We start from the raw sequence: 15,349 nt of genomic DNA, 5'->3' as shown, positions 1-15,349 counted from the left end.
TATGATGGTGTAAGACTGATGAAAACTTATTACTGGGGGTTTCAATCCTTGGTTTTAACATATATTTCATACTTGAGCATAAAAGATAAACATACTTCATTTACCACCTTAAGACATAGACCTGGAACGCCAGCAAGTCAGTAACATGGTGGCTTGGATAATAAACCGAAAATAAACTTCACATAACGGTAAGCCAAATTTTAAATGATTTCGCGAGAATTACAAGCCACAACTTCCTTGAAGGAACTTGGCCGCACGAAAGTCGCTCATTCATATTTATGGTTGTTGGCCTGGAAACGTTCCCGTGAAATGTAAAGAATGTTAAAAAATTAAAGTATTTCTACAAGAAAGTAGGAATTTCAACTTTTTCCAACTGCATAGAAAAATGTTACTTTCGGCAAATGTCCTCCAAAACATGCAAGAATGGTGCACGTGATATTTGATAGCTTCCTGGCAATTCAAGGGGCTTTTTCCAGGCTTTAACAGTGTTTCGAGGAGAAAGGCGTGGCAGAAATCAACATTAGTTATAAAACAGACTTACAATAACCTACAATATGCAAACATCCTTCCCTTCATTCGGTAAGCCAACTCTGGATACAAAATATTTTACCACAAATTAAGATAGTCTACTCCAATTTTTGGTTAGTGACTACGAGTATACATAAATTAGGCCTAAAGTGAGGCATTCGTTATTTGGCCTAAAATACTTCCAATTTGAAATCAACAAGAAGTCAAATTTGTAAGAGAAGAAATTCTCTAATCTAAAACACATATCAGGTTAAGTACTTTCATGTACGTTTAATAAAGGAGTTGATGACATTCACCAAACCGACGGGTGGTGTTTTCAACAAGGTCGCAAACTTCAAAATCAGAATTTTGGAACTCATAAATAATAAATGAGATAGGTGCTTATTAGCCCCTGTATCACTATTCTATCAAATAAATACTAAGTTACCCGAGTGGTGACCAAAATGGCAAATATAATGTATTTTCACACTGGATGACAACTTAGGCCCACTGGATCACCCCGTAATTCTCGCTCTAGACCATGGGGTCAAGGTATAGAAAAATAAGGATTAAAATTGAAAATGCTTATTGAAATCTCACCAAGATATTCGACTTCAACAAATGGATCACTTTTTCCTCTCTTTTCGAGATTTGGAAGAGACTTTCCCTCGATTTCTAAAACTTTAAGCGATGACATTGCAACGGCTTCTCTCGCTGCCTCCGATCACCGCGAAGGAGTGGCAGTTTCGGAGAGCCTGGTCTTTTATTTTATGACCGATCATGGAAACAATAGCAAGAAACACACGAGAGGCGCAGAGACAATGGAGCAAATGCTTTGTGGTCCGAGAGGAAGTCAGGCATGATATAAACATGGCACAAATAAAAGGCCAAACATGTGCTTCAGTTTACTGTTCCTCAAACCGTTCAATATGAGCATGCTATGTTGACCTTTTTGGTTTTTTAAAGATATGACGCTAAGAAGAACATTGTGGTCTCTTGTCTCTGACTCGAGCTTAGAAGAATGACACGCGGCTGCCCCTGTTATTTTCCGATAAAAATGTAGGTAGGTCCTCATGTGTCCCAAATACTCTTGGCAAAATAAATTTAAAATCTCGTTTCAATGAAAAAACGTATTGACAATATTAAAAACCCAAAACTAAACTCTAAGAAACAAATTAGCAGTCTGCCAGAAATCGGTTTCTTAGGGAAGAATTAAATTTGTTATCGAGGTAAAATTTAATGAGTCTGGTACCCAGGGTAGGTAAACATTTTACAGGAGGAAACTTCAATAGTTTTGTATCTTCGACAATCTGTGAACGTTAGACATACAAAGCTTTCTTGAGGAAAACCATGGTCTATAAGAATAGTTTAAAAACTAGTTAATAATGAACTTTATGACTAAGCAAAACTTAATAACCATACAGAGGAAAAGACTTCTCAGGGCCCACGTCATGAATTTGAAAGTGGGGGGGGGGCAAGGCCAGCAAAAGAAGGGGGCCAAAGCTTCTTTCCCCTTTCACTGCAGCTCTAACACTACTTGCTTCGCAAACAAGTGGGGAGAGGGCCATGGCCACCCCGGCCTCCCGGTGACGTAGGCCTTGCTTTTCAGGTATTATCAAATGTTCTTTATATTCACCAAGTGTGTTAATGGAAGCAGAACAACCAATCCAGCAGATCAGAATAAAACATTGCTCAGAAATTCATGGAAATGAAAGAAAACAGGGATATAAACAAATGAATTTTTGAAAATTCTAAATAACAAACACCTTAAAGCCTAAAACGCAGTCATACTTTTTTAAGAAATGATCCTTCAATCACAAAATCCAAATGACAAAAACCAAGGAAGTCATGATGACGTTACTCGCCCCCAGTCTATGACGCAGGACTTTCAACACCCTAAAGAACACCCTAAAAAGCATGTTTCCTAAGTATTATCAGTAATAATTGTCTGAAAGATTCGCTTCGCTTCAAGAAAGCCTGTGAAATAAGGTCCACTTGTATCTTTGTTAAACTTTGAATATAGTAGACGGAACCATTGGGGAATTATCATTTTGTGCACAGATACATGGAGCACTCTCATTCCAAACTTCACATGAAACATTTGAGATACAATTTGAATGCAGAAAACAGCTAATTGTTGAATTAACAAAGCTTAAATCACATCAATTGAAAAATTATATATTCTTAGCTAGATTAACTAGTTTATTAAATGCTAAAACTTTTTCCGTAGTCCTTAACTCTTCGATCAGGCTCAGTAGTTTTTCACCACCTTGTAAAAATTCCTGAACGCCATGCAGGGACACGCCCACTCTGTGATCAGTTATCCTGTCTTGAAGGAAATTATAAGTCCGAATCCGTTCGGATCTATCTCCGCTGCCAATCTGCAACTTTCGTGTTTCTTTTCTAAGTTTATCAGCCTTCTGTCTTTCGATGTCATAGAGCTTCGTTCGCAAAAGAGTAATAGCTTGTAACTTGTTCTGAAATTAAATAGTAGGTATTCTATGATAGCAACGTAAATTGGGGTGTGTTGCAGGGGCTACCACATTATCCTTTGTACTGGAAGCATTGTCGAAAGTACTTGGAACACCCAGCAATTTGCGTTGTGCTTCTATATTTTTCAATTCTTTTTTTAAGTTTTCGCACCTATCCCCTCTTAACAATGTCGAAGATTTAGAAAAATATCATAAAAGTCGCCGAAAAAGCGTTCTTCCTAATCTCCTAAATCATTTTTTAGCAAACCAACATTGTTCAAAAGGGGAAGGGGAATGTCTGAATTTGCCTTTGAAAACTGACGTTAGTGTACCAAGACTTTTGGCAAGCATTGTAGGTAATTCTGTGACATAATTCTACCATGTATATGGTTAGCACCCAAAATCAGGCTGTTCCCTACGATCAGTAAACTTTGAGAATGTTGAATTTGACCAAAATAGGGTACAAAGAAATTGCAGTGAAACAAAGAATGAGTGAAGAAAGGGTGTACTTGGGACTGTTCCTGGAGTGCTTTGTAATAAAAGGAGACATGTTATATTAAGAAGTAAAATTAATGTGGGTAAGAATACTTTTAAAATCAAGTTAGCAGAATGGAAGTGAGAGTACTGATATGGGTACTGGTAATCTAATTCAAATACTATATAGAAATTAAGAAATCTGATGAAATTCATGTTTATGTCACAGTGGACAGTGGGCAAGTTATAGGTAGTATTATATGTTTGGGGCACGTGTTACGAACAAAACAGTAAGAACCAGTCAAACTGACATTGCGGTTAGAGACGGGCAAAAAAAAGGAAAGTAAGAACAAACAGAAAAATTAACTTAAGGAGATAAAGAAAATATGGAGAGGAAACGCTCTTGACTGAAAGATTTCTTGGCTTGTAATTATTAAATGACTCCGAACTTTCTTTCAATTGTCTTGCTTTTACTTCCTTTCTATCATATCAAATAATACAAAAGCATTTTGTACAATAAAAGTACCACAGCATGTCTTCTTTTTCATGTCATCTAGCAACACAGGACCTCTGACGAAGGAAGGGAGCGGGGGACCATGCCCCTGCCCTCTTTGCAAAACAAAAGAGCTTTATCAAAATCTTATGTTAAATTAAATATGGATGTTAACCTGTGTCAAAGCCCATGGAGCACTGATGTGATAACTAGCTATCATTGTTATATTATACGTTGATCAACTAGCTATCTTTTGAATATCAATGTGCTACATAACTTTTACTCTAAGAAATTACTTCTAATAGTAAACATGAAATTGTTTGGGGGGGGGGGATCGGAACAGCTGAGCCCAGTGCAGTCTGGGATATACTGCTCTATGACTATGGTGATAACATTTCCAATGAAAATTTGCAGAGCGAAATCCAGATTTATATTATTGGCAACACACTGTATCGTTTAAACAATGGTCCAATGCAAAATAAATAAACAATTACTACTAGAAATAGCTCTTGCTAGTACTGCCCGCAAACAATTAGTTACTTGATAATGATTGTTTTGAAAATTTGGGTCAGGACATTCGAAGAAGACACCATCTTGGGTTTTCACAATTTTATAAAAACAGCTGCTCTAGTTGATGCTAAACTATTCTTTTTATCAAGAATTTTTGGTGTCCAGTTTGCTTTTGATTTTAGTCCAACGCCCTTTTGAAAATCATTAAGTTTTTCGAGGGTTTGACATTTATTTTTCGTTTTCGAGAAGTATACAAAGACGTATGAAAATGGACACGTGATAGAACGGGTACACCTAAAATCGATTGCGATAAAGGATTCGTACAGCGATGTACAGGCGATAATCATGACAATCATAACTTTTGCTCGTACGGTCTCGAATTTTTGGGAGAAAGGTGTGGCATTCGACTGGTTTCGATTCCCAAAACTTCGAATCAAAACTTCCATCCATTGCGGAGAACCGAGCTTGATGCAGCACCGTTTTCGTGCCAAAAAAACCGAAGGCCTTTAGCAGAGTCTTGGCAGAGCAACGCTCCGAAGATAATTGCCTTCCGCAAAAAGAGGTGGCGATTAACGACGTCCTCGACAAAGCCGATTGATTGACAATGAAATTGATTGACAGTTGTCATGGCAGCAGAAAAGTGACAAAATCTGCTGACAAAGTGCTGACAACATGAACTGAAGATTCCATATGCTAATTATACGCGGGGCAGACTATAAGCCCTTCACTCGCGCGCTATCGCGCGCGAGTTGCGGGCAATAACTTGACAATCGATTGCATATTTTATCAGTATTAATAACACAGCATCGCGGGAAAACTACGAAGGAGTTGAAATCCTTAAGACTTTTAGACTGGTATACTACGGAGGAAAAATAAGCCACCACGAACAAAGGCAAACGTTCCTTGACAAATTTTATTGCTTGTTAACATTGGGTCTCACAAGGAAAACATTAAACTTTTCCTTTTGACAAGGGTACCTTTGAAAAGAAGTCAAGATCTTGGGTAGGGAATGCAGAAAAATGACGCTGATGTGCGAATTCCACTGGGGTTTACATGAGTAATTCAGTAGTTAATCACACCGTTGCAGTAAAAAACTTGTCGAAAAATTTATGACAAATGTAAAAGAGTAAGGAAACTTGGAAAAAATAGAGAAAGAAGAGATAAAGAAAGGTAAAAGAGAGACAGGTCAAGTCAAATGGACGAAAAAAGTGAAGTAGAAGAAAATAATAGAAGAGGACGAAACAACTTAAGATAACTTGAAGGAAAGGGAGGAAAGAAAGGAAAAATTGGAAAGAAAAGCGTGATATTTATGATATTTATTAATTCGTGATATTTATGGTGCAAGTCTTAATAATATTATGCCCTCTAATGAGGTTAGTTGCAAAGCAAAGATATTATAATGTTGTTACCTTTATCTGCGACCGATCTTCCTGGCATGATACAGTCAATCCGCTAGGAATATGAATTACTCGGACAGCACTGTCCGTTTTGTTCACGTGCTGACCGCCGGGGCTACAATGGACAAGAAACATTTTACCTTGGGTTTTAAACATTGTGATATAACCACAAGGCCAACAACAGCAGATGGATGTACAATGCAGACAGACGCTTCAAAATCAGATCACCCAATTTCGATCATTGCCACATAATTTTAACATTTTGCTTCACGTTATTTTGCGTTTCTTTTTCAGTATCAAACAATTTTGTAGAAGATTTATATCTAGAATGGCTAAAATGTTGCCAATACGGCTAAATACCAGAATAAATCAATTAGAGAGCAAGGGCATGAGTTAAACATATTGATATCGATTTTGCCTACCTTTTTCAGAATCAAACAATTTTTAGTAGATTTATATCTAAAATGGCTAAACTACTGCCAATACGGGTAAAAACCAGAATAAATCAATTAGAGAGCAAGGGCACGAGTTAAAAATATCTCGGATGAATCGGATGAATCAAAGGAATGTTTATGCGGGGGATCTGCAACGTGAGCTTAGGTCAGCAAAACGGAAAACAGGACTGCCGTTAAATTCAAAATGATTTCAATAGGAAATTACATCAGTCTAAGATAATGCTTCAAAAAATGTATTCAAATCTGAAAAATGATATGAACGAAATAAAATTACCCGGACGATCGAAATGTCTCAATCCTGAGGTCTGATTGGTTCACAGTAATATCGATCTAGAAGGTCAAATATAAGGGACATTTATTTGACAGCTATTATCGGAGCATTCCAAAATAACCTCCAATAACTATACCTTCTGATCCTAAGTTGGAAATTAAGCAGAGAAGGGGGTTAGGGGGCTGGGGGCTATGTAATTCAGGCAATCAATGAAAAAGACAATAAGATGATTTTAATAAAAAAAGGAAAAATAGACGAGATTAACAGCTAATAGTCAAAAAAGTTGTGTTTCTCAACAAGATAAAATAAGGTTCTTTTTATCTTGATCTTATTGATTCAGCTTTGAGTACCCTGAATAAATGACTTACTGTAAGCTTATGGACAAAAACATAATGAATTCCAAGATTTAGAAAAGCGTTAACATTTTAGCAGCAAAGAATGGCACTCATCGTGTGATGAAACGATCGATAATTGATGTACAGTATAGTATGAAACATCAGACAGTGAATTAAAGGAGAGTGGAAATATATATCGGTAAAATTCCTTCAGTCCAAAAAAAATTATTCTTATTAAACTTTGTTACACATGGAAATAATTATTTGATAAAAAACTAAGCTGGGTTCTATATATCAGAAGATTTAAAGAAATATTTCCGCCTACTTTACATACCAAACTTCTGATTTCTCTATGGGGAGGACGTTATCTAGAAACTCCTTGGTTCAAGTAAAAAATTTGAAGATCAAACAAAAATGTCATAGAAATTGATTTCCTGCAGTATGGTCACAAGCTTAAATCATGCTGCAATCTATTCAAAAAGTTGATGCGCAAATGTGGAGCAGGGTAAGGAGAAGGCGCTACTCAGGATTTGGAGAACAGAGTTAAATACCATGTCCCGCGAGCATGTTGCAAAAGGTAATACATAAAAGAGAAGAAAACCTTACACAAAAGTATATGCAGCAACGACGAATAAGATGTTATTCGTGCAAAGGACAGCACTTTCTTGGCAATTCAGAGTGCCTAAAGGCTATTAGTAACGAAACCATCTTCGAGAAAATAAGATTCAAAAAATAGCAGTTACTTCGCTAGGCTGTGGTAAAACAGCTACAGTTATTGTTGATGTGTGAACTCGACCCTGAGATTCTGTAACTGGGATTCTTTGCACGCGATGCACCCCAATTTCGAACTGCAAATAAAACAAAACAAGACTAACATACTTGATCAAAACATAATAAAAAGCTATCATGTTACTTTCAATAAAGATTTCTCTGAATGGCCTGCAGAGTGATTTATCATCAGACTTAATGCAGGGTTTCCCTTCAAATGTTTAACTTCCAAATGAATCCGGTTTTCAAAATATAGCAGGGCACTATACCACTCCTAGAGCACTATACACTTCTTTACAACGAAAGCAGGGAAATAAAGAAAAAAGCTGCTGTCATACCATACAACACTTACTTTTAGTGACCCAAACACATTGTCACCTGATATACTAGCTGAGGCATCCTACAAAAAAAATAAATCATCATTTGACTGAATTTAAGGGCTGGTAAAGCAATTAATGTTACTGTCAAAAATTACTGTCAGCCATTATTATTCTTATAAGTCAAGTGAAAGATTCTCTAGCATTACTAGTCCTAGTATTTAAATGCAATGGTAGGGCTAGACGTTAAGCAAATTGACTCTAAAAAGCTCGTCTTCTATCCGGACATTGATAATTATACTTAAACACAGAATCAAAATGAAACTACTTGATGTTTTAGATAGCGTAGACATCACGTGGCATTGATGATAAACAAAACAGTTTTCGACGCAGTCAATCATCAGACTTTCTGTTACAAATTTCTCTACGCAAGATCTTTAAGTAAGATTTCCAAAAAATTTTATCAAGATATTTGCACCGAATTCAGATGCCTCATGCTTTCTAAACCCAGATCTTGTTTAGTTGATTTCTGGAGCAATTCAGGCTACAATGACTTTAGCGCAAATTCTAGCTGTTTTTATCCCTCGGAACTATTCGTATTTGCAAATTTTACGATGAAAAAACATGTTGTTGCGGTGCATGTTGTCTGGATAAGTAAGGGTTGGCAAGACCAGAGAAAATAACGTAGTTTTCTTTACGTCGTTACTGGAAGATGTTGAGCATTAATAGAAGTTTAATAAACCTCACACTTCTTACATTTTGTTATGGCAAATATCATTTAAATTAGATCAATAACATTGAACAATAATAGGCAATCGTTGTTGTAAATGATCTCCAAGGTTGCTACCTTAATCCCCTCTGACTCTCCGACGCTATGGCTCAACACATCAAAGTTCCAACGCTGGCCCGAGGAAAACCTTCAAAGAGAAATGCAAAGAGGAAAATTAAACGGCGGGAGTCGATAAAACATAGCACTGCTTCGTAAACATGGCTTTAATAGAAGCAAATAAAAGTATGGGGATTTTTGAGATAAAAATCCCCATACTGAATCCAATACTATTACCTGTACAAAATATATATTTCAAATATGACAGTGTCAGTATTCGAAAAGTATATTATGAAATAATACGGATTGGAACCAAAATTAGCTCAAAATAAATAATCATTAAAGATTCATTAATTTTAAGATTCTATTTGATGTTCTGCTAAACTCACCACTATCGTTGAACAATATGAGAAATTACGCCCATAAAAGGACCAAGACAAAATTTCTGGAAAAAAACAAGCTGGGCAATGTTTAACACAAATTTTTTGCTCGTTAGGCAAAAGCTTAAGATTGAAAATGTCACTCACTTTTGATACATAGCAAAGATTTCCGCTGCGAAAAGAGATGCTTCTTTTCCACCAGTTCCTGCATATAAAGTCGCTTTAATCATCTTTTCTAAATATTTTTAGTAAATAGGTAATAAAGATTATGAAAAACAAGCCTTCTTGTGTGGCAACAGAAAAGTAATTATGGATTTCGAAACAGACTTTAATTATATAAGTATGTATATAATTGATTTTGTCTAAATGTGAAATGTCTAAAGCGCTTTGGGTGGGGAGAGGTAAAAACGTAATTTACCTGAATCTCGACACGAAATTTATCGATCATTTGCAAGGTGTTTTTTTATATAATTCTTTGCGATCGAACAGTGGCGCCAATATAGGTTAAATAGCAACGCATGATGATGAACTAGACAAAAAATAAGGTGGAAATTCGCTTTGTAGAGGCGTGCAATGCTTTTTGTAGACAATGTGGTAAAAACACGCTGAAATGGCGAAAATGGGCCTAATTCTAGCTGCGAAGCGATTTTGTTGTGAAAATTTTGTGTGCTGATTGGCTTAGAACATGGTAGCGAACAGAGCTCTCAGCCAATTCAAGTTTTTCAAGTTTTGTTCTAAACATGTGTGAACCGGCGGCCTTTCGGTATAAAAACAGCTCCAAATGTTGAATCATTGATGAGAAAAAAAAAATTAAAAAAAAAATCAAAGATTTGACCGCTATGCTATCAATGAAGGCATATCATTGACACGTGCCAGTGCTCATGGATGACACAGGGTATTGAAGAGTATCAATTAATGATTTGTAGATTTGAATTCCTGAAAGCAAAGTCAAAGCAATTTTTCTGCTGACAATCTTAAAGTAGGCGCTGGTAGATAAATAGGACCGTGCAAGTATCAAAACATCTCAGAATGAAATAGACGGCCAGGGACACAACTTAAGTATGAACAAAATTACAATGGAAATAAATATGAAAAATTTTATTATGTAAATTTGAGAGGACATACCAGCTCTAACCTCTAAAATTGCACTATTTTCGTCATCAGTATCTTTAGGTGACAACATAGAAACAAGATCTTGCTGAAATAGGAAGAGCAGTAAAGATGGTTTAAAGCTTGATAATGAACAAAAACTGTGAACCATTCAGAAACGCTCGTCGGAGATGAGAGCCTGGGGCGGTGCTTAAATTCAACAATTGAAGAAACAAGTTCATTCCACTGAAATTTGGCCTGATTGGGTCTGATTCTCATTTGACTAGCTGTCTTCAGCCTGAGATAAATTAACTCAGCTTGATTGGATTTTATTAGGCTTTTAACACAATCCTGTAACCCAATGACACTCCTCAGGTTCCAATGTCCTTCTTAAACTGAGCCAGCAAAATGGGACAAAATGAAATTGACCATATGCTACAATAATTATAAGGAATTACAACGAAGGATTATTCAATTTCCCTACAAAAAATTCGCAGCTGGTCCACTTAGATACAAACAAGTGATTTATATTGTGTAAAAACGTAGGAAATATGTGAACCTGCACATCGTTTATCTGATTGCGGTAGTCTTGGATCTCCTCAGTAACCAGTTTCGAGAATTCTTCATCATCAATCATTTCTGATGATAACTCCAACAATTCCTTCACAAAAAGATAACATATCACTGCACATTCATCAAATTTGGATGGTTATAGCAACTAATGCAAAGCAGGCAAAATCAATTCCACAGCGAATGTTTAGGAATACTTTAGGTACTTAGTAATTAACAACAATAGCACTTTGGAAATTTTCTGGGCAGTAAAGCTTTTTTAAAATGTATGGTACAACATTTTGCGATCATCGGCAATAACGTCTTTATGATCATCGTGATGTACGTAAAGTTTATAGACGAAGCACACTTATAAAGGGGATTTAGTCCTTCTTGGAGTGCATTGCAGATAATCGTAACAGTTCTTTTTCATTTGATGTTACCTCAAACAAAAGGGTACCTTATAACAGTCCTGAACAATTTTTCACTATAAGAGCGATCGCTCGCGCAGAGCAGCGAGCGATGGGCCACTCGCGTGGGCTATTTCTTACGAAAAGGCCTGGCAAAGGATATCGAATCTGCACTTTTACTTTTATAATTGACAACTAAGATAATTTTAAGATATTGCGATGATTCATATTTAACATAACAAGGTACCTTGCGTTTAGAAAGGAGAGTGTGATACAGCTCCTTCACAGGAGCTAATTGCTGCAAAGCTTTTGATGTTTTCTTGATTTCTGACTGGTCAAGATCCTGGAAAGAAAATTAATAGCCAAAGCTTGAATAATGAACGAACAATGGGTCATGAGGCAAACAAAAAATGGGCAGCAAAAATGTTTCTCTAAACCTTCCAAAGCCATAGTGACTCACAGAGCAAGTAACCAAGGCAACGTTTTAGATAATCATAAAAATAAGTAGAATGCTAGGCTACGCAATTATATTTGGTGTAGGTGTATATTGTAGCTGCAGTTAATTGAACAATCTATTAACACAAGACACTCATACCACCAGACATGGTAAACAAAGTTAATTATCAAAATACATAAGATAAGGACTTAATGTTAGAGCCTTTAACTTCACAAACTGTGCACTCTCTAGTACAAAATAAACAGGGGAGGGGGAGAACAACTGGGGAAGGAGTCAAAATGGCTCAATGTAATAGTAAATAAGGTGGAAACAATTGGGGAGGGGGGTTTGAAGCGGTTCAATTTGATTTGAGAAAAGAAGTCAATCCAGTGCAAAAAGTATTTCTTGCATGCCGGACAAAACTTTAGAGCAATCTGATTCTTGGGTATGAGGATGGATCAGTGGTCTGGGTTGCAGACAACAGATCCAAAATGTTGGGGTTTGAGTCCCTGAAATGACCAAACTAAGAAGTCATGAGGTGTGGTCACATCAAGAGGATGAACAATCTAATTCCTGTGACAGGAAATTTATGATCCTATCTAAATGACAAATGATGTGTTGTGGTGAATGAAAAGATGGTCATGACATTTAACATTTATCAAACATTCAAATGATCATGTTTTTTGTTGAAATTACTTCTATGGCAAAAGTTAAAACAAAATCCCACAAATGATTACAGTTACAAGATTAGTGTGTCTGGGGGCCTGCAGCTTCCCTTGTCCACTAAGCTGAAATTCATTAAGGAATGTTTGATAATGATGAAATGCCTTTCAGACATGCAGTCACATCAACAAACTCTACAAAGAATTGCAGTAGAGAGGGAGGGTCCATCACTTTGTGGGGGCATGAGGGTGTGAAACCCCCTTGGAAAAAAGTTTTGCTGCAAAAATTTACACCTTTGGTTGCTAATCAGGGTAAAATCCCCTATTACATTTAGAGGTAAACCATTTTATACATACCATTGTATAAAATGGTTTATACAAGTAAACTTAAAAAATTTTCAAAACAAAGAAGATATTACTCAGATAAAGCTATGTAGAATACCAACATTTATCATCTTTTCACTAAGCAGATCATATCTGTTGACCATTTTCCTGACATACATTTCTACTTGAGGACTCCATGATATTCTGTCATTACAATGACACACAGTTCCTAGGAAATAAAAGCTTAATATGCAACAACAAAATAAAGCAATTATAAATATCAATTTTACATTAAAGAGGAAAAAAACAATTTTAACAAGAAAAACAAAAAGAATCATAGATGTGCAGAATCAAGAAAACAGATAAATATCATTGAAGCAAGATTTGAGAAGTCGTCCCTAAAGACCATATAAAAACTGAATAAAAGGGGAATTTAAATATTAGGTGGTTCATATTTTAGTTAAAATAATTCCCAATTAGTTTATTTGCACTCAGCTTGCTGATTATTTTTACTCACTCATATTTTTGCTGTGGTCCACCATACTAGATTTGAAAAATGATTGGTTGGTGTAAAATGATTCAAATTATTTTGAAATCTCTTGTGAAAAAAATATCAAATATGAAGAAAATCTTGAGGAAAAAAATAAATTACAAAAGCAAATGGCATCTTAAAAATCGAAATTATAGGCTTCATATGAATCTTACCAGTTTTGAAACTTCTCTTCCAAATAACATGTTTTCTTGAGAGATTGAAAAATCCTCTTCTGCAATAAAACCAAACCATAGCTTCCCATTTGCAAATTATAGGTTCTTTAAATAATCCAGCACCTGAGGCAATAAGAGAAAATTAGAAAAGAAGAGTAACCAGTAAAAAGTTTTGTTCACAAGTTTGCAGAAAAAGCTTATTAGCATCTGCTTTTAATCAAGTAAATTTCATTAAGGAAAGATGAAATGACAAATTGTAAAAAGCTTTTCACTTACAGAAGAGCAGAATCAATGGACAGCCTCTTAGCAGATTCAGACAGGTATCATAGACTGGAAACTTTGTCACGCACAAGCAATACTCAAATTTTCCATCCACTTGCTTTTGCATATTGGCTACGCAAAGTCCCTATCTAACAACATTTTGCCTTATTAATCGACAATACAAATTTCTTAAAAGTGTGAGATTTCAGGCATGTAGTTGCAAACTTTCAATCAACTTGGCCGAGCAAGAAACAAAGCTTCCAGTCTGGCAGGTATCCGCCTCAAATTGTTACAAAAAGACAATTGATATTTGTTTAATTTGATTTTAAGGTATACTAAAAATAGAGTTGCCTGATAGTTGCATTGAGTAAATATACGGAAGCAAAATTAAATGTCCACAGAAATGATTTGTATTGTATATGGCTTAAGATTCTGCACGACTTTCAAAATCCATGACAAGGAAACCCATATATTCTATGATCTGAAAGGTGGGAAGAAATGTATGAATTCGGCTACCCCTAGCTGCAAGCAATATTCCAGCCTTGATGTCTTGAGGCTGAAGATATTGGTTTGGCATGCTTTATAATGACGATTTTCAAAGTGCCTAAAAAGGAGCCACTTGGGGTAGTCATTATATTTCTGCGCTAAAATAAACCCTAATTTTATAATGCTTCAGCAAATCAGTGCAAAAAATAGTATACGCATGCAACTTCAACTACCTTACCTTCATGCAGTTGATAATTTGTGAAGACTTCCAATTTTCAATTCAAAAAGCAGTATTTACATCCACCATTTTGCTATCATGCTTTGGATTAGCCTCGTAATGACGACACAGTCAGCCTTGAACTCGTTCAAAGAATTTGGGGGTGCTTGATGCTCTCGTTCTGAATCCCCCTCCCCTACAGATTCAAAGGAGAACCAAGGACCAAGACTTGGAGGCCTTTATTAGAAATTATTATGTATTAGTGACAGTTACTTCATTTTTGTACTTAAGGTTGCAACATTTCGGGATATTTGGCGAACAACATTACCTCAAAAATAGTTTTTCTTTTGTATTTTGAAAGGCATTCTGCTTTTTCAACACCGGATATGCAGTCTGCTAAAAATATGAAGGCATTTTGGTGCAAAAAGCACGACGTACAATCAAGATCGTACAATCAAGAGATATAAAAATACAATCGAGAGCGTAGTTCAGAATCATTAGACTGAAAGGAATTTACTATGAAAAGCTCATACTTCGTCATAGTTCAGTCTGGGCAAGTCCTGTTCTGTCATATAGGACTTGCCTCATCCTCCCTCTTCATTTTGAGACATTTTGCGATTTTCTTTAAAGGTAGCCATTATCAAGTAATTTATCCGACAAATATATTACGAGCTTTGCTATTCAAATGGCTTTTGACACCCCAGCATCCCGTCTAAAAAGGTCTTAAAATCCGGTTTACATGAAAGCTAGCTTAGTTTACCGACCGACCAAATCGTTCATTGGTATTGGGATCCGAAAATTTTCCGAATCAGCAAAATTTTGGGAAAAAAGGGCTGAAAGCCTAAAACAGACATTTTTGTGAGCGTCCACGACACAACAAGCACAAATAATTCAAAGTTCTTTCACCGAAATACGGTTTGTTACGCGTTTTTAGGCTTTAATGAAATTACATGAGTCTTTTTTTGCAAAATGGTAAAAATTCTTTACAAGCACTGTCAAATGATAA

At 36.0% G+C, this 15,349-nt stretch overlaps 2 protein-coding genes across 3 annotated transcripts in view; both read right to left on the bottom strand.

The window, feature by feature from the left end:
* The window catches only part of LOC135696493 (myoferlin), a 38,122-nt gene extending 36,856 nt beyond the window's left edge, over nucleotides 1-1,266 (bottom strand). For both annotated transcript variants that reach the window (XM_065215892.2, XM_089112304.1), the window contains exon 1: nucleotides 1,108-1,266. In XM_065215892.2, coding sequence (XP_065071964.2) covers nucleotides 1,108-1,204 — 97 coding nt within the window. In that variant the 5' untranslated portion in view covers nucleotides 1,205-1,266. The remainder of the gene's footprint in view (nucleotides 1-1,107) is intronic.
* A 136-nt stretch (nucleotides 1,267-1,402) lies between these two features.
* Nucleotides 1,403-14,763, bottom strand: LOC135696497 (uncharacterized). Its single transcript, XM_065215899.2, has 13 exons — nucleotides 14,365-14,763; nucleotides 13,380-13,502; nucleotides 12,797-12,903; nucleotides 11,500-11,595; nucleotides 10,853-10,954; nucleotides 10,330-10,402; nucleotides 9,352-9,409; nucleotides 8,846-8,915; nucleotides 8,034-8,081; nucleotides 7,657-7,761; nucleotides 6,582-6,637; nucleotides 5,865-5,967; nucleotides 1,403-2,984 (listed from the first exon to the last, which is right to left on the bottom strand). The coding sequence occupies exons 2-13, from the start codon at nucleotides 13,456-13,458 to the stop codon at nucleotides 2,682-2,684; spliced, it is 1,200 nt and encodes a 399-aa protein (XP_065071971.2). The 5' UTR covers nucleotides 13,459-13,502; nucleotides 14,365-14,763; the 3' UTR covers nucleotides 1,403-2,681.
* Between the last annotated feature and the right edge of the window lie 586 nt (nucleotides 14,764-15,349).

This window comes from Rhopilema esculentum, chromosome 14 (assembly GCF_057945365.1).
Source record: "Rhopilema esculentum isolate cy_ngs chromosome 14, ASM5794536v1, whole genome shotgun sequence".
NCBI classification, from domain to species: Eukaryota; Metazoa; Cnidaria; class Scyphozoa; order Rhizostomeae; family Rhizostomatidae; genus Rhopilema; species Rhopilema esculentum.
The sequence above is the reverse complement of the archived record's forward strand: the minus strand, read 5'-3'. Positions and strand labels throughout refer to the sequence as shown.